The sequence below is a fragment of the Cyprinus carpio genome, chromosome B6 (assembly GCF_018340385.1).
Source record: "Cyprinus carpio isolate SPL01 chromosome B6, ASM1834038v1, whole genome shotgun sequence".
Classification (NCBI taxonomy): Eukaryota; Metazoa; Chordata; class Actinopteri; order Cypriniformes; family Cyprinidae; genus Cyprinus; species Cyprinus carpio.
Window position 1 is genome coordinate 7,891,930 of NC_056602.1, and position 25,499 is coordinate 7,917,428.

Here is a 25,499-nt window from a genome sequence, read left to right on the forward strand (position 1 = left end):
GGGCAAAACATATAATACAATGCAATACAGTGACGATTAAGAGTGATGATGTTTATGACACTCAAATTTTACCATGATTTTTATTTATTTATTTATTTTTATCGCTGATGGATAATTAAGTTGCTGTCCAAAAAGTATTCATCATGAAATATTACTAAAAATGTAAGTTACATTTTTACATTCACAAAAATTTGTAAAAATTTCACAGCAAAAAGGCACGTGTACCACGACCTGAAAGAGGACTATTTTAGAATTTAGAATTTTCATTTGCAAAAAGGATAAACTTTAAATTAGATGACAAAAGGCATACAGAAGATTGTGCACAACAGGTTTTTCAGTATTTCTTTTAGAGGCCTTCGAAATTTGCATATCAAATATGACACAAAAGGCTTTATAGGGGTAATGACTAGGGGATATTTGGAATTTTACTAATTCCATTCTATTTTACCAGTTCTCCCTATTCTGTATAAAGTATGGATAGAGTGCACAGGATGTGAACTTGCTTACATTTTCCAAAATGTGCACAGTACAACAGAAAACACTGTGCACTACACTACATCCCATAATACAATGTAAATGACTTGACCTTCCATTTCCAGTTTTGAAGGAACATGATGTAATAGCAACATTGTATTAACAAATGTATTTTATCCCTTTAATTTTATTCGAATGAAAAGATACTATATTTTACACAAAATATATAATTTTATTTCCATAAAGATATCTGGATTTGCTGACTGAAACATGCAATATAAGGTCAGATGACAAGAACAAAGCAAACCATATTGTTCCATAATGCCTGCTGTTCCACTTACTAAAACTAGTAGGCAGTACTCAGCATAGAGTAAACTAGTAGTATTCCATTCCAAACAGCCTAGCGTATTACAGAATACCACACAGTATATACTGTATACAGCCTACTGTGTTATGACAAATGCTTCAAACAGCTGTATGCTTCATCAATGTTTAATTCAGTGAATGGGGTCCAGGTATCTCAGAAATACAAACAATTATTTTGCATTTAATCATTAATTTCATAAAAATGTGTCCAGCCATGTAGAAATGTATCAAACAAAATTTTTAGACTTTAAATGTAAGATTAGGCTGAACACAATGCATTGTGGGAAATAATATATACCCAGCACAGTGTGCATTGAAGTTTCTGCAAAGTAAGGCATCCAGGCATTCTGTCATCCACATACTGTGCACAGTATACATACTATAAACAATGGGAATAGTAGTATGGCAGTATGTTATTTTTAATAGCCAGTATTTTGAGGTATTTGGGCATAGGTTTAATTTTCTTATTCAGTTCATACATAACCAGAAATTTGAAGCATTTAGAAACAAACTTTTAGTTATGAAGAGTCATAGAAAGGTTTCCGAATTTAATAGTTTTGCATTTGGAAAAAAAAAAAAAAAATTGTACAAAAGTAACATCAAATTGTACACGTTTAAAAAGTAATCAAAACAAGGAGTCTTTGATACAACAGAATCAGTATTAGACTACATAAATTGTGGCTATAAACAGCTTGGGGCTGAAGAAAAAAAAAGGAAGATACATTATAAATGTTACAGGGATAATCTGGAGAGCAATAAGAGCAACGATACAAGAAAAAGAAAGTTTATTACACGATTGTTTTACTCTGCCACCTGATGTCTTGTTCGAGTTGCAAGTCGGCAGCAGAACAATGAAATCAGAAGATCCTCGAACAAGATCCAGAGGACGTGTGACCGAGAGCACAAAGACCACTAACATGACATCAAATAAAAATAAAAGCAAAGTGAAGACACATTTGGACAAAGGCCAGCCGAGAGGGAGGAGGATAAAATTGGACAGATCATGAGTAAGTTTCCCTCACAGCAGACTGAGTCTTCCTCCTGCTGTCATTCTCACAGAACAGTCTCACTGTAATCACTCTCACGCACACACATCCTGGCTTTCCGTGTACCATAACGTCCATTACACAATCACACTCTCTAATGATCGTCCCCTGAACATATACATGAGCAAAAGTAAAAACATGCAACTCCAGCATTTTATACTACAGATTATGATACAAAATAAGGCATTTCCGTGTATGTACTTGTGTATGAGCGTGAGTTCATATGAGCATGTAGATGCATACGCACGCGTGCGTGTGTGTGTCTCTCTCAGTAGAAACTGGAACCACATTTAATGTCATTTTTTGCCTTGTTTTTACAAAAGACTGCTATTGAACATAAATGGATAGGTCATTTTTAAAATATATATATTTATAATATATATATATATATTTTTTTTATCATATATATATAAAAATTGATAGTGAAAAGCAGACGAGCTGTGAAAGTGGGCATGATTTTGGTCACTCCATGACCTCGCTGGCAGACACAGTGACCAACTGGAGTGGGAGGTCGGAGTTTGAAAGAAGGTCCTGTGTGCCAGCCTGCTGCAGATTGGTGAGGATGAGAGTGGCTCCTCCCCCAGTGATGATGGTGTCCGAGGGGGCGGCAGCATCTGTCTGACCTGCCCCAGTGTTGGTGTTTAGCCCTTTTTTGTTCTGGTGAATTTTAATGTGTTTGGCCAAATGGTCGCTGCGCATGAAACGTTTCGAGCATTCTGGGCACATAAACTTCTTCTCTCCTGAAAAACAAAAATAAGCATAAAACAACATTTAATATAGAACTACTGGAACTAGAGAAGCAAACAAAATTGACAAGTGTTAGATCCTCATGTATAATGGGTCCAAATGAAATATATGATGTAATTCTTCCAGTGTGCCTTTACCTGTGTGTGTTCTGCGGTGACGCTGGAGTTCATCGCTGCGGGTGAATCTCTTGCCACAGTAACTCCACGAGCAAATAAAGGGTCTCTCTCCTGAATGCCAGCGCAGGTGAGCTCGGAGGTGAGACGTCTTACCATACACCTTACCGCACCCTGGGATATGACAAATGTGTTGTTTCTTCTTTCCCATACCTGAACCTCTGAAATTATACAAAAGTGTTACAAAAAAAAATAATTATTCAGCTGTTAGAACAGGATTTGTGCCTCTGCATCAACATATGCATTACCTTCCTCCAGCTTCTTTGCAGTTGGGGCAAGTGCAGGCTACTCTACGTAGTCTCTTTCCCTCCAGGCCTGTCCCCTCCTTATCCTCCTCAACCAATCGCACATGCAGATGTGACAAATCATTGGTGTTCAGGGTGGAATTTGGCCAGTCATCTGACTCTGGCTCCTCTTTAATTTGAATATCTGCTCAAACAGAAAGGGGAGAATCATTCAAAACAGATTTCAAGACAATCAAGAAAGTCCCCAAAATAAAACAGCTACACAATATATTAAAAAAAAGTATTCAAGACTAATTTTAATGAATTTAGCTTTTTCATTCAAACAGGCTTTCCACACCTTCAACCAATGAATTTCCATGACTAAGTCATTAACTATATAAAGAATTTAAAGTTGCATGAAAACAGTTGCACTCACAAAAAGCTCTTTTCTTTTAAGATGAGCATATATATATATATATATAAATATAACATTCAAATATTATATTTCTATTTCTGTGAACGCTGTTATTTTTAAGTATCTTTGTAAAATATAAAGAATGTTTCTGCATACCTGAGTGGCCTTCCGTGTTCTGGTCTTGCTGGTACTGACCAACAGAATTGACTGTGACTGTCTGAAGGTTCGGGATCTGTCCCACTGCGCCCGTGGTGCCAGTTTGCCCAAGAGAAAGGGTCTGCACAGGGGCAAGGGTAATTTGGGGGGATGAGACCCCACTAGCAACCGGCAGCTGTAGATTCTGCAGGTTTTGAACCCCTTGAACTTGGAAGGTCTGCCACTGGATCTGCCCGGTGGGAGAGACGGTTTGGGCTTGGATCAGAAATGTACCAGCATTCAACAGCTGCACGCTTTGTAGTGTCTGCGCTGCTCCATCTGCCGTCTGCGCTGGTAAGAGCTGCACCATTGGTTCACCGCCAGCCGTGTGGTTCTGCTGGATGTAAGATGGATCCTGCTGCCCGGCTGATACAGCAGTGGCTTGGGTGAGAATGCCAGTCCCGTCTATCGTCTCGGGGAGCGATGTTGTCGTGGAAGAGGTGGTGGTTGGCACAAAGGCATTAGCGTTAGTGTCGTTGGCATTATGTGGCTCTGTGCATTTGCTGTCGCCCTGGTTATCGCTTGTTGAGGTGGTGGGACCAGTCATGATGAGCTGGCCATCCGCAGTAATGCTTGTAGCTATGGTCTGAGCACCAGCCAACCCCAAAGACTCGAGATCCAAGTTACTCAAGCTATTTATCGGCACTAACGTGATGTTGCCTGGCAGCCCCATCGGTACATTAGCGACAACCTGGCCCTGTGTGCCAAACCCTGAGCCGGTCAGTGAGATGGTGGGAATCTGCTGCATATGCCCACTTTGACTCAGCAGGCCCTGGAGGTCATTAGCATTGGTGGCTGTAGCAATTCCATGTGTCCCATCTGGAAGGATAGTAATGTCAGTACCCATCGTGCTTCCATCTGCAGTGGGTGCTGCATAGCTTAGTGATGACCCATCCGTCCCCTGCAGCTGAGGGATGACCTGATACTGCACCCCATTGGCACCGGTGCCATCTACCCCCGCAGTTACAAAAACGGGCTGGGTCTGCCCTGCCATAGTCTGTAGTGGCACCACATATTGCCCGTTGCTGCCCAAAAGTCCTCCGCTGGGTACCTGCACTACTGATGGCTCGTCTTTCACTGAGCTCACAGGCGTTAGAACCTCCCAGCGATCAGAGGAGCCCGTCAACTGGATGGCCGTGAGGTCTGTGGTCTGCTGTGAGGTGGAGATATTACTAATATATTAATACAAGTGCTTCATGACAAATTGTACCATACACACACACACACACACAACAATTAGTCTAAAGACCTGTTCACTCCAAAAACATTATTAGCATTCACACCGATGGACAAGAACATTGTTTGTAAGCTCACAGAAAAATTATTGAAATTTTACAGAAATAATTATTGTCCTTGGTGTCAACAGGCCTGAACAAAGATAAAAAAAAAAATATATAAATATATCGAAATTCAAGTCACTATAGAATAGAAAATTATGCATTAATGTATAATTGTGATGAGCTTAAACGTCAGTGTTGTTATAAAATATTAATGCCGAAAATTCATCCGAGCAAGCATCAGACCTCAATATGGATAAAACTTTTAACTAATAATTATAGCATGTTGAACAGTACTTAAAGTCACATAAAACAGAAGTAGCAACAGATCTTTTCTTCCATATTGTATAACACATCTGAGTGTAATATATTATCAAAATAGAAACAAAATAAAGGACAGGGACTTGGTTCTATCCATCGTTTTTTAGTTGATGTTTTGCACAAAAAAAAAAGAAAAAGAGAAGCAGACGAAAGAGAGCTTGAAGGGTTGGGTTTTGGGGAAGTCCTGCTTAGGACACGGAGAAGTCTGTTTCTTTCACCAGAAAATTCGGTTATGACAAGTTGATTAGACAGTACAAGGTCAAAGCATTAAACCTGTGCAAAACAAACTTGTAATTTATCAAATTAAACATATGCACGTTTTAATTGTTCACAGTGGGATCTATAACACGAATTTTAAAAACAGACACGAGGGATTTTCATTTTATGCCGACTTTGATGTCGTTCAGGACTTGAGTTCAGTTGTCTTTTTAATAGCGAACATTAACGTCTTTCAACGGCTGTGCATCCGCCAGAAAAGGCTAAATTAATTATCTATATTACTTCAAAAGCCAAGAGCAAATGATAAAATGTGACAAAGAGCTTCTGTTTGCAAGGTCTGTGCACGCCACCGCTCCAGGGGGAATGGTGGAGCTGTGGAGGATATGTGACAGCCTCGGCGGGGGTGGAGGCTTTTCCCGGTGGAGGGGTCCTCCCCTATCGTGGGGGTGACCCGGGATCACCGCAGGTAAAGCGGGCAAGGCGACGGTGGCGAGTCTGTCCGACCCACAATGGGCGGGTTTAAAAGGGTAAGAAAGTGGGTGGCCGTACAAAGCGAAGGCTCACAGGAAGTGTTCGACTTTCCCCCTATTTTTAAAACGTGTGAACTTCACCAAAACACCACAACACCCCGCAAGACAGCGACAAACCAACAGGGGGATTCCATACCTGGTCCTGGGCTCCGCTGGCCGGCTGCAGAAAGTCGCTCTGACTGCTGTCCACGTCCAAGGCAGCCATTTCCTGCTGTTTCGCTGGCTGTTCTGGGGCTACGGAGAAACAGCGAGAGAAAAAACTCAAAACAAATTCATGCTCAACGAACTCCCACCTCGAAAAGGCGGAGATTAGCCGCCAAACCGCCTGGAATTTAAACGGATCAGGCGGTACTTTCTGCTTTCGCGTTGCCTGAGCAACAGTCTTTTCGAATGTTTACTTTGTTAAAGTGAGGCTAGCTGGCTAACGGTTAGCGTCACTGCTGAGAAAGATTAAACATTGAGCTAGCTCGCTTTGCTAAAGGCTCTCCAAACTCACCGGCGGTGCTGTGCTTCGATCGGGCTAAGTGTTACGTACCAGTCATAGCGTGAAAAGGTAAAAAATCGGAGGTTTATCTGTTCATTTAAACTCCCAACATGATTGTTTTAATCAAAGACGGGCTGAGATCGGAGATTCGGGTCGTTTTTTTTCTTATTTTTGATTGACGGTGCGGGAAACAAAAAAGGTGGGGCTACGGAGATTGCCAGTGAAATTTGCCTTACGTAAACGGAAGACCCGCCTTTCTTCTACGACGTGATTGGCTGCGTGATTCGACCCCCTGGACGCGGAGTGGTCAAAGCCGTACGTCTGTCAATTTAATGGAAACAGCGTTTCCTGTTTGTTGTTCGCTTCACAGCAGCTGCGAAGAGTCTTTGGAAATCTAGCTGGAATTGTTCACGTATGGCAGGAAGTTAGTTGCAACCCCGGTGGCCATCACACAACCAGACGTATTGTGAAACAGTCAATACAATCTGTACAATGTCACAACATTGTTGTACGTTCAAATAAAAACGTTTCACGAAATATATTTTAGTTTTCACACAGTGTGAAAGATTAGATTAAGACGTTTGCTATGTATGTAAATGAACTAGTTTCGTTTTGATCCACAGTGCGGCCCTGCTAGGTATCGCGTGCCCGAGTTAACGTGTCGGTTTAAGCACCTGTGTAAACAGCGCTTTGAGGAAACAGCTGTGACTCCGGATGTCCTTAGGGGCCAACTGTATCATAATAATCTACCGCCTCACACAGCCCATCTTTCACTTGTCCTGTCCGCATTAACATCACAATTACATTTTACATGGCTGTTTTGCCAAATTGAAAGGTAAAAAGTAATAATGTTACTAGTCAGAAACAAACAGAATTGCATAAAGTTAAAAGTATTGTTACCAATAAAATAATATACAGAACATTAATACCAGCCACTTAAAAAAAAAAAGTTACTAGTTTGGGGCATTTATGTTAAAAAAACGAACTGCTACCACAAGTCTCTATTCCAGTCGCATCCAGATCTCAAATCTACCTGCCTAACACATCACAATAAGGATTAAACACCATCAATGTCAGTATATGTAAAAGCAATTAAAAAGTGAATAAAGTAGAAAACAATAAAACACACTTTCAATCTTTGGTTCTACTTTCCAGCCGCGCTGCTTCAAGTCTTGGATAGTTTGGCATTCTCCGTCTCTGGTGTTGGGCTCCTCCGTCTGGCATCCCATTTCACGACTTGTCTTGGGCTGACAGTACAGAGATAGATTAATTTTAAAATGTATTATATCAAAAGCATAAGACAAACAAATGAACTTAACAGTATGATATACAGAGTAAGTAGCCACACAATTTGCCCTTAAAGCAATGTAATAAGCAAATCATGGGTCATCAAATTCATTTATAACAGCATGGTCTTACATTGTCTCAAACTAGTTATGTGGACATGACAGAGCCCATGTTCACAACAGCATTCAACCATACTAATACTATTTTTGGAGTATGCATATGTGCCCTATATGAAAATGTTTTGGAATATGCATGGATGAGCTAGAATTGCCAGAAAAAGCAGTACACAATAGATCATATTGCAAATACTGTATACTGCAGCGCAATGCTCATCTTTTCCTTCCATTTCTAATTCTGCACACTTAAAAATAAAGTTTATGTAAATTAAACTGGCCGAATGTATCAAAACCAAATTGGAATCAAATATAGTTTGTGAAATATAGCTTGTAGAATTTAAATGACATTAATCCAGCCATTGATAACCTACTTTTACAGGTTAATTTGTTTCTTTCTTATCCTCTGTTTTAAAGTCTGTTTGACCCTAGAAAATTCAGATCAGAAAAATCTGCTTGACTGCACTACACATACACTATAAACAGAATGTTGTTGTTTTTTTACATTTTATAAAAAGCTCTCTGAGGTCCACTTAAAATGTTACAATAAAATAAAATTAGATAAAAAGTATTTTGAGAACATGTTTAAATAAATCCTGAAAAATTTATGAAAGAAATGTCAGTTATTAAGGTAATCAAAGGACTAATAAACCAACCAGAATAATAACTGACACACACACACAGCCATGAAAAAGTTTTTTTCCCCCTTCCTGTTTATTTTTAGCATACGTCACACTTAAAAGATTCAGATCAACCAAATGTTATTACACAAAGATAACCCATGTAAATACAAAATGCAGTTTTAAAAATGATTTCATTTATTAAGGGAAAAAAAGATGTCCAAACCTGCCTGGCACTATGTGAAAAAGTAACTGCCCCCTAAATCTAATAACTGGTTGTGCAACCCTTTGAAGCAACAACTGCAATCAAGCGTTTACGATAACTCGCAATGAGTTTTTCACATTACTGTGGAGGACTTTTGGCCCACTCTTCTTTCCAGAATTGCTTTAATTCAGCCACACTGGAGGGTTTAAGCATGAATGGACGGTTTAAGGTCATGCCACAGCATCTCACTTTGATTTAAGTCAGGACCTTGATTTGCCACTCCAAAACCTTAATTTTTGTTTTTCTTGAGCCTTTCAGATGTAGATTTGCTGGTGTATTTGGGATCAATGTCCTGCTGCATAACCCATGTGCGCTTGAGGTCACAAACTGACGGCCGGACATTCTACTTCAGGATTTTCTGATAGAATGCAGAATTCATGGTTCCATGAATTATGGCAAGTCATCCAGGTCCTGAAGCTGCAAACCAGCCCCAGACCATCACACTACCACCACCATGTTTGACTGCTGGTATGATGTTCTTTTTATGAAATGTGGTGTTGGTTTTACACCAGATGTAACAGGACACACACCTTCAAAAAAAAAAAAAGTTCTGGGTTCTTTTATGGCCTCCTGGATGCATTGTTGTTGCGCTCTTGTAGTAATTATGGTAGGCTGGCCACTCCTGGGAAGGTTCACCTCTGTTCCAAGTTTTCTCCATTTGTGAATAATGGCTCTGACCGTGGTTCGCTGGAGTCCCAAAGCCTTAGAAATCGCTTTATAACCCTTTCCAGATTGATACATGTCAACTATTTTGTTTATCATCTGATCTTGAATTTCTTTAGATCGCGGCATGATGTGTTATCTTTAAGCACGCTTCATTTTGTCAAGACAGGTTCTATTTAAGTGATTTCTTGATTAAACAGGTCTGGCAGTAATCAGGCCTGGGTGTGGCAAGTGAAATTTAACTCAACTCAGCTTTCTAAAATAATGTGGTTAATCAAAGTTCTTTCATGATTTAACAGGAGGGGGCAATTTATTTTTCACGTAGGGCCAGGTAAGTTTGGACAGCTTTTTTCCCTTATTAAATGAAAACATCATTGAAAAACTGCATTTTTTATTTACTTGCATTATCTTTGTATAATATTAAAATTAGTTTGATGATCTGAATATTTTAATTGTGACGCAAAAAAAAAAGGAAGGGGGATTCTTAAGTGGTGTTAAAAAGTTTGATAGTCTTAGGCAACATTGGAAATTGGAAAAGTTGCTGCTTAAGTTTTTATAATAGCAATTTGCATATACTCCAGAATGTTATGAAGAGTGATCAGATGAATTGCATAGTCCTTCTTTGCCATGAAAATTAACTTAATCCCAAAAAAAACCTTTCCACTGCATTTCCATTGCTGTCATTAAAGGACCAGCTGAGATCATTTCAGTAATCATCTTGTTAACTCAGGTGAGAATGTTGACGAGCACAAGGCTGGAGATCATTATGTCAGGCTGATTGGGTTAGAATGGCAGACTTGACATGTTAAAAGGAGGGTGATGCTTGAAATCATTGTTCTTCCATTGTTAACCATGGTGACCTGCAAAGAAACGCGTGCAGCCATCATTGCGTTGCATAAAAATGGCTTCACAGGCAAGGATATTGTGGCTACTAAGATTGCACCTAAATCAACAATTTATAGGTTCATCAAGAACTTCAAGGAAAGAGGTTCAATTCTTGTAAAGAAGGCTTCAGGGCGTCCAAGAAAGTCCAGCAAGCGCCAGGATCGTCTCCTAAAGAGGATTCAGCTGTGGGATCGGAGTGCCACCAGTGCAGAGCTTGCTCAGGAATGGCAGCAGGCAGGTGTGAGCGCATCTGCACGCACAGTGAGGCGAAGACTTTTGGAAGATGGCCTGGTGTCAAGAAGGGCAGCAAAGAAGCCACTTCTCTCCAAAAAAAACATCAGGGACAGATTGATCTTCTGCAGAAAGTATAGTGAATGGACTGCTGAGGACTGGGGCAAAGTCATATTCTCTGATGAAGCCCCTTTCCGATTGTTTGGGGCATCTGGAAAAAGGCTTGTCCGAAGAAGAAAAGGTGAGCGCTACCATCAGTCCTGTGTCATGCCAACAGTAAAGCATCCTGACACCATTCATGTGTGGGGTTGCTTCTCATCCAAGGGCTCACTCACAATTCTGCCCAAAAACACAGCCATGAATAAAGAATGGTACCAAAACACCCTCCAACAGCAACTTCTTCCAACAATCCAACAACAGTTTGGTGAAGAAAAATGCATTTTCCAGCTTGATGGAGCACCGTGCCATAAGGCAAAAGTGATAACTAAGTGGCTCGGGGACCAGAATGTTGAAATTTTGGGTCCATGGCCTGGAAACTCCCCAGATCTTAATCCCATTGAGAACTTGTGGTCAATCCTCAAGAGGCGGGTGGACAAACAAAAACCTACTAATTCTGACAAACTCCAAGAAGTTATTATGAAAGAATGGGTTGCTATCAGTCAGGATTTGGCCCAGAAGTTGATTGAGAGCATGCCCAGTCGAATTGCAGAGGTCCTGAAAAAGAAGGGCCAACACTGCAAATACTGACTCTTTGCATAAATGTCATGTAATTGTCGATAAAAGCCTTTGAAACGTATGAAGGTGCTTGTAAATATATTTCAGTACATCACAGAAACAACTGAAACAAAGATCTAAAAGCAGTTTAGCAGCAAACTTTTTGAAAACTAATATTTATGTAATCTATCTATCTATCTATCTATCTATCTATCTAGTGAGCTCTGCTGCATGTAAGACTTGGAAGTGCCCACTGCTATGATTGGGTAACAGTTTAGAGTGAAAATATACAGCAATGTAGATAATTTTTTGTTAAAAACGTATAAATGAAAAGTTCATATCAAACACAAAAAGCAATAGTGACAAATGGTAAAAACATTGTTACTCACACTTGTGTGTTGCGACATTGCTGTCGGTTCCAATATAGATGGCACTGCATCATTTTTAATTTTCAGTCTCTCTGAAAAGCCTGCATCAAACTGTGACTTGTTTGAAAATGAATCCGCAGTAAAATGAAGCGAACAAATAAACAACGTCTTATTGACGTGATCTGGAACTGCATCCAAAATAAAATTCATCCACTCTTTCCTAATGTTAGGATCACAAGGAAGGCAATGCAAAGACTGTGTTTTCCCACAGCTTGGCACTGCACAACGTCTTGCTATCCTCGGAGGCATCTCTATCGTTTTGTTGCTTGAGCAATGCTTTTTCCAATTAAAGTGTTACCTAAAGAAAAAAAAAACAAGAACAGCCAATTCACACTGATGTTAAAGTTAACTGCCAAAACAGCTTTAAGCCAAAAAATTATTTTGTTTTGCAAGTTTTTTTTTTTAACTCTTGAATTCACGTGAATTAGACCTTAATTTAAAATGGTATCCAAACCCTTTACAAATGTGTTTTTTGAGCTCTTGATACAATTAAAAAAAATAAATAAATAAACCGCTCATTCTTTATCTGCAATTGAATGCACAAATATTTTAGGTCATATTTCAATATCAAAAAGTGGTGTGGAAAACACTTTTATAGCTTTGCTCTCCTGCTGTGTTCATAAAATTATTAAGGGTCAAACTGAGCCCCATTGATTTCCATGCAATTCACCAAAAGTTAACACTATGAAATACACTAAAGAATCACATAAAGACATTAATCTTTATTATAGCTTTTAAATTTGTATTATTATTTTTAAAAAAAATGTGTTAAAATAATTCAATTTGGCCAAAATATTTTTACGTTCAGAATTAGCTGCATTAGCATGCAAAGACAAAATCTAGAATTTGTATACTTAGTGTAAATAGTATTTATTGCTGCTATTTGTACATAACTATTTTGTTATGTCTGGTTCTTAAAAACTTGTGAGGTTATAAGCTTTTAAGTGCTGCAAAAGACTATTAATTGAGTTTCAATAAACTAACAACCAAAATCATTTTCTGACTTTTAAACTCAAATAGATGAAGAAACAGAGCATTCTCCTTAGATGATTCTTAAGTCTGCCTTCAATTTAGTAAATTGTCATTTAATTTTACATTATAGACTTTGACAAGCTACAATAAAGTGTTTTGTTGTTGTTTTTGTTTTACCTGACTGTTTTTCAGTGTTGGTTTTTGGCAAATTAAGTTACAAGGAAACCATTGTGGAAAAAAATCAATGGGCGTGGAAAGGTACGCGGTGGGAAATAAGAGCGTGACAACAACAAACATCAAAAGGAGAAACACCTACCTGAAGCCGTTGTTGAGGTATTAACAAAACTCTGAGCTGTTGTGATAAAAGTTGGCACCGCGTGCGTCTAGCTGTAGAATAAGATTCACAGATATTTCCCATACGTGACATTTAACCGCAAACCTACCGCCTGGGGTCACGGGAGAAGCCGTGCAGCATCTTTGCATTAATCTATAGTGGACATTTACGATTAATGTGCAACAACGCCGGTGTCTAAAAGGCCGCCACCTCTCATATGAAGATGTACTGACGTGAAGATGCCTTGGTACTTTTAAACGCAATAAGCCTCGCACCGTGCCCCATATAATAAAAATAACGGATGCTACCACTGTCTTCGATCTTGTGTAAAACGATTTAGTGCTTTAATGTTTGTTCTTATACAATTATAGGACCAGCTGTCTAATGTGTCTTACAGCGTTGAGAAATACTACGTTCCACCCGCAAGACCGCACTGTTGAACCATAACTAAGCTCCACTGTACAATGTTTTGGCGCTCGTCCGCCTACGTCATTAACCTGCGTCCAAATAGAGTGGACGAGTAAATTCGCACATTCGGACTTCCGCGTTCAATAACTTTCTAAATACATGTGCAATAAAGTTGATTTTTGCTAATTATATTCAGCGACATTATTGTCAACCTATTACATTTTTCACAATCTAAAAAAATGCCCAAGTATTGTTTTAATGGCGATTTTGGACCTATTAATGGCGTACTTATTGCTATAGAGTTTTTTTCTTGCGATAAAACGTCCACTGAATTTTGAAAAGTGTTAGGAACTGATGGATTGGTAACAATCCACTTCATCTTCAACAATATTATAATAATTGTTTGAAAAGATGTTTAGGAAATGGAAAAATTTGGTAACAATCCAGGTTAGTGTTTTTTGTTTTGTTGTTTTATGTCTTAGTTTATTAGTTACGTTTAATATTAAACTTTCACAATATTGCAATTCAAGTACATCAAATGATGTTTACATTCCTGCAGAACTATCACTGTCCATGGTACTGAATCCATCAGATTACAGACAGCAAACAGAATGTTTATTTTGGGTGCACAGTTCAAAAATTAGTGGCAAAACTTTTTTCAAGATGGTTACATATTTGAACCATCACTGTGTTTTATGGTTTTCTTCAATGACACATCATCCAGTTCAATAACTTTCCAAAGGAGGGTCACAAGTCTTTAATGTGCAATTATTTGCTCTATATGTTCAATTTCTACCATTACTGTATTCTATGGAGTTCTTCAATGGTACACCATCCAGTTCAATAGCTTTTGAAAAGAGGGTCACACTGCTCCAAAACAAGTTGCTAAATATTTATTTTACACTAAAGAACATACTACAAGTCTTAATGTACAATTATTTGCTCAATATATTCAATTTCTACCATCATTTTATTCTGTTGTTTTTTATTGAGATGCCTTCCAGTTCAATAGCTTTTGAAGAAAGACACTGACTTAACCATTACACATTGTAAAATATTCATTTTACATTAAATAACACACTACAAGTCTTCAGTGTATAATTTGCTTTATATGGTCAATTACTTCTCCCAGTCTGTTGTATTGGTTTCTTCATTGTCACATTACACAGTTCAATATGTCTAGATTAAACAGACTAATTATTCTGGGACAAACTGTAAAATGTTTAGCTAAATTGAAAGAACATGTTACAACGTTTTCCTGCAAATTTCCAATGCTATTTTTAGGTAAAGAGTAATATTTTTCTTTAATAGATACGCTGTTTTTCACAATTTTTCCTTATTCTTCTTCATTATCCTTATTGCTCAAATCAATCAGCTGAGTTTCTATTTTATCGTTGTCTTGTTATAATTGTGAAGGTTAAAGTAAAAATGAATGTGTGATTTTGTAATGTTATTAATTTTGTGTTGAAAAGTTTCTGAAGGTCTTTAGAAACAATTTCTTCAGAGAATTCCGGCCTATTTAAAAGTCTTTTTCTTGTTAAAATCCCTTTTGAAACTTATGTTCCATGAAACTTTAAAATAATTTAAAAAGCCAACCAGCAAATTATATAAAATGTCATATATGATACAAATGGTCGTGAATGGTCTCAACTTTAAGTTAGTCAGAATGAGTCTCTACCGAAAGCTCTTGATGTATTTATCCCAATATGCATCCTGTTTAATGTCATGTTCTATCCAGTTTGATGTGAAATCTCTTTAATAATATGATGGGTTCAGTACAATGGACAGTTCTTCAAGAATAAAAACATCAATCAATGCAAATTGATTATAACATTTTGAAACTTCTGCTAAATCAAAAGAAAATACATTACAGGATGTAAAAGATAATATCCAGTTTGTTTATTCAACACCTGGAGAACACTGTTATTGGATTGATCCCAAGTCCTTATTACACACACACACACACACACACACACACACAATTAAACAAGAAAGCATCTGTGGTTTGTTCTGTAAAGTCCTATTTGTTTTAGAGCACTTCAGCCATACTATACTATAAAAAGCTATTGATCTGGATGATATACATTGAAAAAAAAATCTACACAGCAAACTGCTAGTAGAAATTAAGCATCTGAATAAAATATTTCTTAACTGAAGAATTCTAAAAGCTATTGAAATGGTTAATGTGTCATTGAAGAAACCAATACAAAATGTAAATTGAAATTTCTGAGTAAAAAAATATTTTATCCCTGTTAAGCTTATTATTTGTATGTTCTACACCTTAACGGTACTAAAATGTTTGTGTTTCGTTAGTGTTCAGTGTGTTACATAAATACACTGTTATGTCACTTGTGCATGTACTGTTGATGCTGTCTGTCTGCATGGTGCTGCTTTTACAAAGTTTCTCTAAATGGTCTGATAAAGTACTATTTAGGAACTTTTAGTGTAGCCATTTTTTTACGGTGACCCAGTAGTTCACACCACAACGAAATTGCCACAGCACAACAAATAGGACTACTTTTGTTGTGTTATGGCTTCTTTCCATTGTGTTGTGTTGTGGCATGAAAGCTAAATGTCCATGCATGGCCAGCAGGCTTTAGAATGAAATTAAAAGGGGGGTTTGGGGTGATAAGGTGAATCTTTTGGACCAATGAAAATGCCCTCTCCTGGGTGCTGGGATCACCTATTTTGGCCAAGCAGGATGTCTGGTAGTTGTCTTAGCCTCCTTATCTGGTAGCACTGGACTTTTTGTGTTAGCCTATTGGCATCCAATCAAATTGTAGCAAACCATCCTCCACTATGGCAGTTAGAGAGGGCTCATTTCATAAACTGGACCTCCTGAAAAGTCTCTTTGTCTGCTGGTGCACTATACACATATGTTCACATTTCAGCAAGGCATGCAGATTTGCATCTAAAAACTTGCTTCCATGACATGTTGGCCAAAAATGCCAATCAGCTGGATCATCACATTATCAAAGCTTGCTTTAAAGCTGTGAAAATGTTAGTCTTTCCATTAACAAAAAGAATCTGATGTCAGATCTTTGTGCTGTGGTAGGTAGGCTATACTGAGTTTGTTTAGGGCAGCTATAAAAAGCAATGCACTTAGCATCTTATCAAATTAGAAAATCTATAAAACAAATTGTTCAATAACAAAAATTCGAAAACCATGGACAGTGACAATTCTGCAAGACTGTAAATATTAATCAGTGAACATTGATTATGATATTGAGTGAGTTTAATGTTAGATGAATACAGAAAACATAAACATAAAATGGAATAATCTATCTTTGTTAGTTCAACACCTGGACAACAGTGTTGTATACCTCATTACAACGATCACAGCCCTGTATCACACAAAACTACAAAAACAGAGATGAAAATACAAGAAAACCTGGACTGTAGTTTGTCTTGTAAACTCCTTATAAAGATTTCCAACTTGTTTGAGAGCAGTCGATCGCTCCTTTAAAACCCTACTGAAGTGGATAATGTGTGATTGAGAAAAACAAAACTACAACACAATGGAACACAAAAGGCAAATATATGCACACTGATGAGTAGTATGCTCTACAGGGTCAAATAAACAATTTTCCAACTCGTTCTGGAGCACTACGACCCTTCTTTCTAAAGCTACTGAAGTGAATCATGTGTCAATGGAGAAACCCATTCAAAATGTCAGTAATAGGTCTAGAACATATAAAGCAATAACATGTACAATAAAGGTTTGTAGCATGGTCTTTGAGACTAAATAAAGATTTTACCATCTTCCTTGGATGACTTGATCTGTTTTTTCCAGACCTATTAAACCGTGTAAGGTGTCAATAAAGAAACCAATGCAACATGTTGGGAGCATAAATTGACCATAAAAAGCAATAACTCATACAATTAAGAGTTGTGGTATGTTCTTTCAATTTAGCTAAGCATTTTACAGTTTGTTCTGGAAGAATTAGTCTGTTTATTTCAGAGCTATTGAATCGTGTAATGTGTCAATGATGAAAACCATTGTAACACATAGTTTTAATTGAACATATAAAGCAAATAATTGTCCACTGAAGAGTTGTAGTATGTTCTTCAGGTTAAAATAAACATAATCCACCGTGCTCTGTAAAAGTCCACAAAGCCTTTTAAAAGCCATTGAACTGAATAATTTCTCATTTAGGAAACCAATGCAACAGGTTAAGAGTAGTATTGACCATATAAAGCAAATGATTGCAAAATGAAGAGTTATAGTATGTTTCTTAGGGCCAAATTAAGATTTTCCACCATGTTCTAGAACAGTCCATTGAGCCTGAAAGCAAATGAACTGGATGACAGAAGAATCAAATGCAACACACTGGCAGTGTCAAAATGACCACATAGAGCAAATAATAGTACATTGAAAAGCTGTAATGTGTTATTTAAAGTAAAATTTATATTTTACAATGTGTACTGGGTAAGTCAGTGTCTTTCTTCAAAAGCTATTGAACTGGAAGGTGTCTCAATGAAACCCGTATAAAACTGTGATGGTAGAAATTAAACACATAGAGCAAATAATGGCACATTAAAGACTTGTAGTATGTTCTTTAGTGTCATATAAATATTTTGCAACTTGTTTTGTAGCAGTGTGACCCTCTTTTCAAAAGCTATTTAACTGGAAGGTGTCTCAATGAAGAAACCCATAGAAAACAATTAAGGTAGAAATTGAACATATAGAGAAAATAATTGCACATTAAAGACTTAAAGAAGCTATTGAACTGGATGGTGTACCATTGAAAGAACCAAAACAACACATTATGAAGTAGTAGAAATTGACCATATAAAGAAAATTACTGCACAATAAAGAGTTTAGTAGTTTAGTAGTAGTATGTTTATTAGGGTCAAGTTAAGATTTTCCAATGTGTTCAGGAACAGTCCATCAAGCCTTTTAAAAGCTATTGAACTTAATAATGTGTCATTAAAGAAACCACAGTAATTAACACAATAATAGCAAAATATTTTACACTTGAGGCACAAATTGTTTATGAAATATATAAATAATAAATGTATCATATATCAACATGCTATGCAATGTTTTAAATAAAGCAAGCAGCGCTTTTCAGCTCAAAAGAGTCTTTAGAAACCTGCCATAAATCATGTAATTTGTAGACGGTCCCTCTGATGGTGATAACGTCACACTATTCCATAGGCATTAATGTGTATTTCAGCCTTTTAAAAACGTCGAATTCTGCAGAATAAAAAAAAAATGGATTGTAGGTATTGTTCATTATAGTCGGTAATGAAAATGAATGTTTATTGATTCATTAAATTGCCGAGAAAACTGACCTGGACTCTGTGTACAGAACAATGTATTTGTGCATTCTGATGCATGCATATTTGCGTTGGATTACAAACTGCAAAGACATAAAAGCCAAGCAGGGGCACTTAAGTTATAATGTACCAAACCTGTCGGCACCACTTCCTCTTTTAAACGCAAGTTAGGTTTCTTGAGAAAGCCCATGTTCATCTGCTCATGATTCGGGGAGCTCTCCTTTGTAAAATGCTCGTTGCACACAAACAAGCCGGTGGTATCGGTAGTTAATGGTCAGCCCGCCACAGCAATGCAAATACTGCCTGTTTTGGATCCATATAAAAGCACATTTTCGACCAATGCTTCTAAATGGTCAATTAAAATACGCATGTCAATCAAAATATAAAACCACGCCCTCTCACGAGTATTATGGGAGGTACTTACATGACGCAGTGAAGTACAAATCATAAAAGTGAAATCAAACAGCAAATAAATGCTAAAAATTTAATTCTACAAAATATTTTTTCTCCAGGATGCTTTCAGTTAGATTGTATAATTTGTTTATTTTTGGATGAAAAGGCCCTTAAATCAACCAGTGTAAACTGTTAACTACACTTTTATAAATGTGTTTCACCGCAGCTTAATACCATAAAGTATAGAAGCCTGTACTTTAAAAAAAATAACCGCAGCTTAATACCATAAAGTATAGAAGCCTGTACTTTAAAAAAAAAAAAAAAAAAAACCTTTGTTTCACACAATTCAGAAATTCTTGTCATTCCTTTTTTTGTGTTGCTGCCACGAAATAAAAAATTAATTTATGGCAACATTTTATCTCACAATACTGACTTTTTTCATGATTGCCAAGTTTATATATTTCAATATAAAATATGAACTTATAAAAACACTGAATTGGGAGATAGAAATGTGCAATTACCTTTTTATTTTTTTAATCCTGTGGTGTGTAAACATCTTCCATAATAAATCCCATCCATGCTGTTTGATTACTCAATGGCTAAAACAATCTAGAAATGTGTGTGACAACTGGGAAAGAACCTTCAACAGAAAACACTTTGGTCTGAGGAAGTGTTTTATTAGAATAAACTGCTGTGTGACACGCAGCTTTTGTAAGCAGACCAGCCATTACATTTATTTCAGCCATCAGCCAAAATAATAAAATAAAACATTTACTTAATACACCACTAAGGTGCGACTGTGTTTTAAATGTTCCAAAGCCATTAATGAATAGACTGAGCATGTGCCATAGACACAACTGGCTTCACTTCTTTTTGGGCTGATTAGGTGTGTTGAATTTGAAGAAGATGATGTCACCATCTTCTACAATGTAGTTCCGCCCCTGTTGTCTGTATTTTCCTGCAGCCTGCAAGTATTTGACAACATTATCAGTTGGGTATTCAACCTTTAACAAGCCACGCTATTTTATGTCATCAAGCACACCATTAAGATCTTACTTTAGCTGCATTTTCACTGCCTTCCTCCTTAAAGTCTACAAACTTCATGACTTCAGCCATGATGAAGCCTTTCTCGAAGTCTGTGTGGATCTTTCCAGCTGCTTGCGGGGCCTTGGTGCCTTTCTGTAAGGTGGTCAAACACATGCATAATATTTTAGAGGTGCAACAGAATATATCGGTATTAAATGCATTTCTGAACATGTGCTTTGCTCACCCTGATGGTCCATGCACGGACTTCGTCGGGTCCTGCTGTGAAGAAATACTCCAGCTGCAGGGCTGCATACCCAGTCTTGATGATCTTAGTCAGAATACTGAAAAACAACGTGAAAAACACGAAGGGAAAAATTATGATTTCACTATAGAATAAGCATGATGACCTATGAATGACTACAGCATTTACAGCACTATTGAAAAAAAGCTTTTTGCATGTGAAAAAGTATTACATTTTTTAAAGGAATAGTTCACCCAAAATGAATATTTAATCACATGCAGGCTTTCAATAACACTATTCTCTAACACTAGAACTCTCAATTATATTTCTATTCTATCTACTTGTTTTCTTTTTATTTATGAAAATAAATACAAACAAAAAAACTTGACCCTCTAACACTAGCATTCTCTATTCTTGTCCTATTATACCTTCTTGTTTTCTTTTTATGTAAGTTGCTTTGGATAAAAGCGTATGTTCAATGATTAAATGTAAATGTATCCGAGATGTACCTGAGTTTATTTATTCATTCTCCATCAGAACAGATTGAGGAGAAATGTAGCATCACTTGCTCACCAATGGATCATCTGTAGTGAATGGGTGCCGTCAAAGTGAGAGTCCAAACAGCTGATAAAAGCATCTGATAACAGCAATCCACACAAGCTTTTCACTGATTAATTGATGTTAATTGAAGGAGTGGAGTCAAGTTGATTACTTATGCATTATTGCAATGCTTTTATCAGCTGTTTGAATTCTCATTCTGACGGCACCCATTCACTGCAAAGAAGACACTGGTGAAAATCTGATGTAGTTTCCACTTTCTCCAAATCTGATCCAATGAAGAAACAAACGCCACTACATCTTGGCTGGCAAATTTTCATTCTTTGGATGAACTAATCTTTTAAATTCAGCAAAGAGGAAAGAGGAGAGCAAATCCTGACCTCTGTGTTTTGTTCTCCTCACAATATTTCTGTTTCTCTTCATCAGTCATATCCTGATACTTGCTCTCAAATCCCCCACTGAACGGGATGACCAGCGCACCTGGATCATGAGCGTCAACCCACTCCTTGATCTTCACCAACCTACAAAACAAAAAAAGATTTACATCAGCAGTCCTAAACTCAGAGTTCCTGAAGGCTGATAGCCACAAAACACATGCATCCATCAATTTAGACTATATACACAGTTATTTAGAGTGAATCATTTCTCCATTATACCTACCATACTGCTTTGCATGTTTACTAGAGTGATGACACCCAAGAACTGATTTCTTGACAATCACAAACTCTGTCACCATTTACTAACTCTCATGTTGTAACCTGTATGCATTTCTTTCTTTTGCACGAAAGAAGATATTTTGAAGAATACTGTATTTTTTGTTCATACAATTGAAGTCAATGGGAACCATAAATGTATATTTAGCAAAAATGTTTAGTCCTTAAAAATATCTACTGTGTTCCACAAAAGAATAAAACTCATACAAGTTTGGAATGAGATGAGGGTGGGTAATTAATGACAGAATACAAGTTTGGAATGACATTAGGGTGAGTAATTAATGACAGAATTTTCATTTTTGGGTGAACTATCCCTTTAAGTATAAGCACTTAAACTAAAGTATAACAGCAGATAAACAGCTAACATGTCATCTCACCATTTATTCTTTTTCCTGATGTAATCTTTCTCCGAGAGGTTTACCAAGTAGATCATTGGCTTGGACGTCAGGAACAGGTACTTATTCAAGACTTCAATCTGTAGAATAAAAAAAAAAAAAAAAAAAAAAACAGTGTATGATCAAAACCTCAATCTGATCAAAGACACATAGGTCCCGCAGGACTAAAAATGATAAGAAATGATATAAAAAAAATTATAGGAAAAAAGATTTCAACCTCTTTGTCGTTCCATTCATGATAATAACGAACATGTTTCTTTTCATCAACAACCCAGGACTTTATTTTACACATGATGTCCTGCAAGCAGAGAAAACAAAAGATGTAAGTGCTTTCTGTTAATGTACAAAGTAGGAAGAATGTTTTAATTCTGCAGTGTTCAGATATAGTTCACTCACATATTCAGGTTTGAGTTTTTTGTCTCCTCCCCTGACAGCGGTTTTCTCAAGCTTATCAATGATTGGCCCAATCATCTCTTCATCCTTCATCCTCAGCTCTTCATGGATGATCTCAATATCCCTCACTGGGTCAACACAGCCCTCAACATGGATAATATCTTCATCCTCAAAAGCTCCTACACACAAACGGTTCATATACATATTATCAGGGTTATTTTATATGAAATACAAACATATGGAACAAAACATCAGGTTTCTCAGGCATGAATTAAATCCAAGATTTAAAGAGGATGCATGTCAGATAGCGGTCACAATGTCAATTTACATTTGCATTAGAAGTTTTCATGGCTTTTTGGAAATTTCATGAGGGTTTTTTTATTATCTCATTCTTCTTTCCAACTACATGGTAACTAGCAGATACATTTTACATATTGCAGATCAGAAAAAGTTTATATAATCTAATAAAAATAAAAAAAAAAATCAGAAATGGTTTGAAATAGCTATCTACTTACGTGTCATGTGAAAGATGGAATCACAGGCACTGATGTGGGAGAGGAAGGCGTTACCCAAACCCTGGCCTGCGTGAGCACCTTTCACCAAGCCAGCAATATCCACCACATTCAGAAACGCTGGAACCTTACTGGAGTGAAATATAAAAGAGAAATGAAAATTTTGTCATTAATCACTTACCCCCATGTTGTTCCAAACCCGTAAAAGCTTCGTCTTCGGAACACAATTTACGATATTTTGGATGAAAACCTGGAGGCCTGTGACTGTCCCATAGACTGCCAAATAAATAACAGTGTCAAGGTCCATAAAATGTATGAAAGTCGTAATCAGAATACTCCATCTGCTATCAGACGTGCAATCTGGGTTATATGAAGCGACAGGAACACTTTTTGTAAGTGAAGAAAACAAAAATAATGACTTTATTCAAAAATTCCTTTGTCAACGGTCTCCTCTGTGTCTCTCCATATCACCGTATGCTGTGTGTGCTCTTCTGTGTCATCCGCGCCACAAGGCTTTCAAATCAAAGCTAAATATACGTAGAAACAGTGCATCCTTGTGGTGCAGATGATACAGAAGATACAGGAGAGACACAGAGGAGACTGTTGACAAAGGAATTGTTGAATAAAGTCGTTATTTTTGTTTTCTTTGCTTACAAAAAGTGTTCCCGTTGCTTCATATAACCCAGATTGCACGTCTGATGGCAGATGGAGTATTCTGATTACTGTTATTTACTTGGCAGTCTATGGGACAGTCACAGGCCTCCCGGTTTTCATCGAAAATATCTTAAATTGTGTTCCGAAGACAAACTGAGCTTTTACGGGTTTGGAACGACATGGGGGTAAGTGATTAATGACAAAATTTTCATTTTTGGGTGGAGTATCCCTTTAAGGTCATGTCACTGACGGCTAGAATTAAAAGCTGCTGATAACTGTAGTATGCAGACATGCAGTGGGTACCTGGCTGGTTTATGGTACTGGCAGAGGAAGTCGTAGCGCTCATCTGGAATGGGCACACGGCTCTCATTTGGGTCAATGGTGCAAAAGGGAAAATTCTCAGCCGCTGCCTGGCTCTTTGTCAGAACATTGAAGAATGTTGACTTTCTGAAAACACAAACAAATGAATTGAGATAAGAGATGAGAACATGGATCACTGACACTTTGTTATGCATAATAAATGAACAAATACTTAATATATATACAGAGACTCAAGCTACAATCGAAATTGCAAACTAGATACTTGGTTGGTACCCTACTTCACCTCTGTATAAAAAAAGTATGTTCCATATAAACGGAGTGCATACTATATAGCATGGAAGAAGGCAAATTCGGACACAGCCTGACTTCGTAGCCATTCAAAAACTATTTCCCATCCTGTAGCAGGATGATGTCATTTTCATAATGCACCATGATCATGAGTCATAATCCTTATAATAATTTCACACAATACAACAGGATAGGTTTCCATTAAGCACGAATAAAACGCAACTAGGTCAAGCGTTCAAACTTTATGATTCTGACACTATTTCACTGCCGACATCAAACCAATTGTCCCAGCGCACATGCATACAGCCGGAATGCCAGCTGGGACTGACACATACCCTACATTTGGTAACCCAACAATTCCAATTTTCAAGGAAGTCCCGAAACGTCCAATCAGGGGGGGTTGTTTTGGTCCATCTCCTCCCTTCTTTGGAGGCATCTGTGGAGAAAAAACAATAATACCGTTATCAATTCACTTTAATGCATTACATAATTATTTATGCAAAATATCCAGTCATACAACTACCACACCTTTTTAGGAGCCATGGTTAAATACTGTCAGTACTCTCTTGCAAATTTACCAATGGAGTATATTTTGCAGAGTATATTTTGCATAATTAAGATGCGGTAGAAGCCAGGCAACGTGTAACTTCTTCGCCTGGCTAACTGCAGTAACTAGTTGCCATTTCACGACAGTAAAACCCATGGCACTAGGTTCCCAAAATAGCCCCCGCATTGAGTGTAAACTGACCAGCCTTATTCACTTCAAGAGAGGCTAAATATATGCCCCTCCCTGACAAGTAAGAGAAGGCATACGTGTATCATATCACTGTTTATAAATCTCTGCACCACTGCCAACTGACAGCCGGGTTAGTAGAGGTAGGGGTGCTTCATTACTCGCTAGGAAGTCTACAGAGACCCACATGTGCATCCAGAGCATCAATAGCCCCATTCCCAATTCATTAGTGTGCAGTTAGCTGTTAGCATGCCGGTCATATGAAGGGGTCAATATGCAATAAAACAGACCATTTACACACAAATAGCACGTTTGAGCGATGCATACATAAATAAGATAAAACATATGCTTAAATCACCTTGATATCACACTATTTCTGTCGGCAGATGGGGGATTTCGCTATGCTCAAATGAGCACACGTTGCTCCACACTTCGGCTGATGAAACGGAAAGAATGTGTGTACCGGAAGAGCCCTGAATCCTCACATTGTGATTGGTCGAAACGAGTTACGACGTAATGACGTTAGGGTAAACGCTCGTAAACGCATAGGAGCCAGTGAGTGAGAAACCAAACTCACAAATATTTAACAGCTAACAAA

At 37.5% G+C, this 25,499-nt stretch overlaps 2 protein-coding genes across 4 annotated transcripts; both read right to left on the minus strand.

Annotated features, from left to right (window-relative positions):
- Window positions 1–1,371: 1,371 nt before the first annotated feature.
- Window positions 1,372–13,456, minus strand: LOC109073958 (transcription factor Sp3-like). Of its 3 annotated transcripts, XM_019090029.2 has the most exons (8): window positions 12,966–13,456; window positions 11,639–11,975; window positions 7,601–7,718; window positions 6,124–6,221; window positions 3,602–4,793; window positions 3,055–3,235; window positions 2,771–2,967; window positions 1,372–2,626 (listed from the first exon to the last, which is right to left on the minus strand). In XM_019090029.2, exons 2-8 carry the CDS (start codon window positions 11,924–11,926, stop codon window positions 2,349–2,351), a joined length of 2,352 nt encoding a protein of 783 aa, XP_018945574.2. In that variant the 5' UTR covers window positions 11,927–11,975; window positions 12,966–13,456; the 3' UTR covers window positions 1,372–2,348. The 3 variants fall into 3 exon arrangements, with proteins under 3 accessions (XP_018945574.2, XP_018945575.2, XP_018945576.2); XM_019090030.2 differs by lacking the exons at window positions 7,601–7,718; window positions 11,639–11,975; window positions 12,966–13,456 and adding an exon at window positions 6,523–6,971; XM_019090031.2 differs by lacking the exons at window positions 7,601–7,718; window positions 11,639–11,975; window positions 12,966–13,456 and adding an exon at window positions 6,484–6,968.
- Window positions 13,457–19,723: 6,267 nt separating this feature from the next.
- On the minus strand, window positions 19,724–25,412 carry LOC109073971 (obg-like ATPase 1). The gene is made up of 11 exons (XM_042725506.1): window positions 25,260–25,412; window positions 24,504–24,604; window positions 23,863–24,006; window positions 22,909–23,036; window positions 22,397–22,572; window positions 22,218–22,298; window positions 21,983–22,080; window positions 21,273–21,413; window positions 20,338–20,434; window positions 20,124–20,246; window positions 19,724–20,032 (listed from the first exon to the last, which is right to left on the minus strand). Exons 2-11 carry the CDS (start codon window positions 24,602–24,604, stop codon window positions 19,931–19,933), a joined length of 1,191 nt encoding a protein of 396 aa, XP_042581440.1. The 5' UTR covers window positions 25,260–25,412; the 3' UTR covers window positions 19,724–19,930.
- Between the last annotated feature and the right edge of the window lie 87 nt (window positions 25,413–25,499).

Bases quoted from the DNA above. Each gene is read 5' to 3' on its own strand.
- LOC109073958 (XM_019090029.2), bottom strand. From the start codon at position 11,926: ATGCCTCCGAGGATAGCAAGACGTTGTGCAGTGCCAAGCTGTGGGAAA. The intron at 6,222-7,600 runs GTGTGTTTTATT...GTTTCTCCGTAG, and splicing joins AGTAGAACCAAAGATTGAAA to CCCCAGAACAGCCAGCGAAA. The intron at 3,236-3,601 runs GTATGCAGAAAC...CTGTTTGAGCAG, and splicing joins GAACACGGAAGGCCACTCAG to ATATTCAAATTAAAGAGGAG.
- LOC109073971 (XM_042725506.1), bottom strand. From the start codon at position 24,604: ATGCCTCCAAAGAAGGGAGGAGATGGACCAAAACAACCCCCCCTGATT. The intron at 23,037-23,862 runs GTACCCACTGCA...ATTTCACTCCAG, and splicing joins CAGTACCATAAACCAGCCAG to TAAGGTTCCAGCGTTTCTGA. The intron at 22,573-22,908 runs GTAAGTAGATAG...GTTTGTGTGTAG, and splicing joins TTCCATCTTTCACATGACAC to GAGCTTTTGAGGATGAAGAT.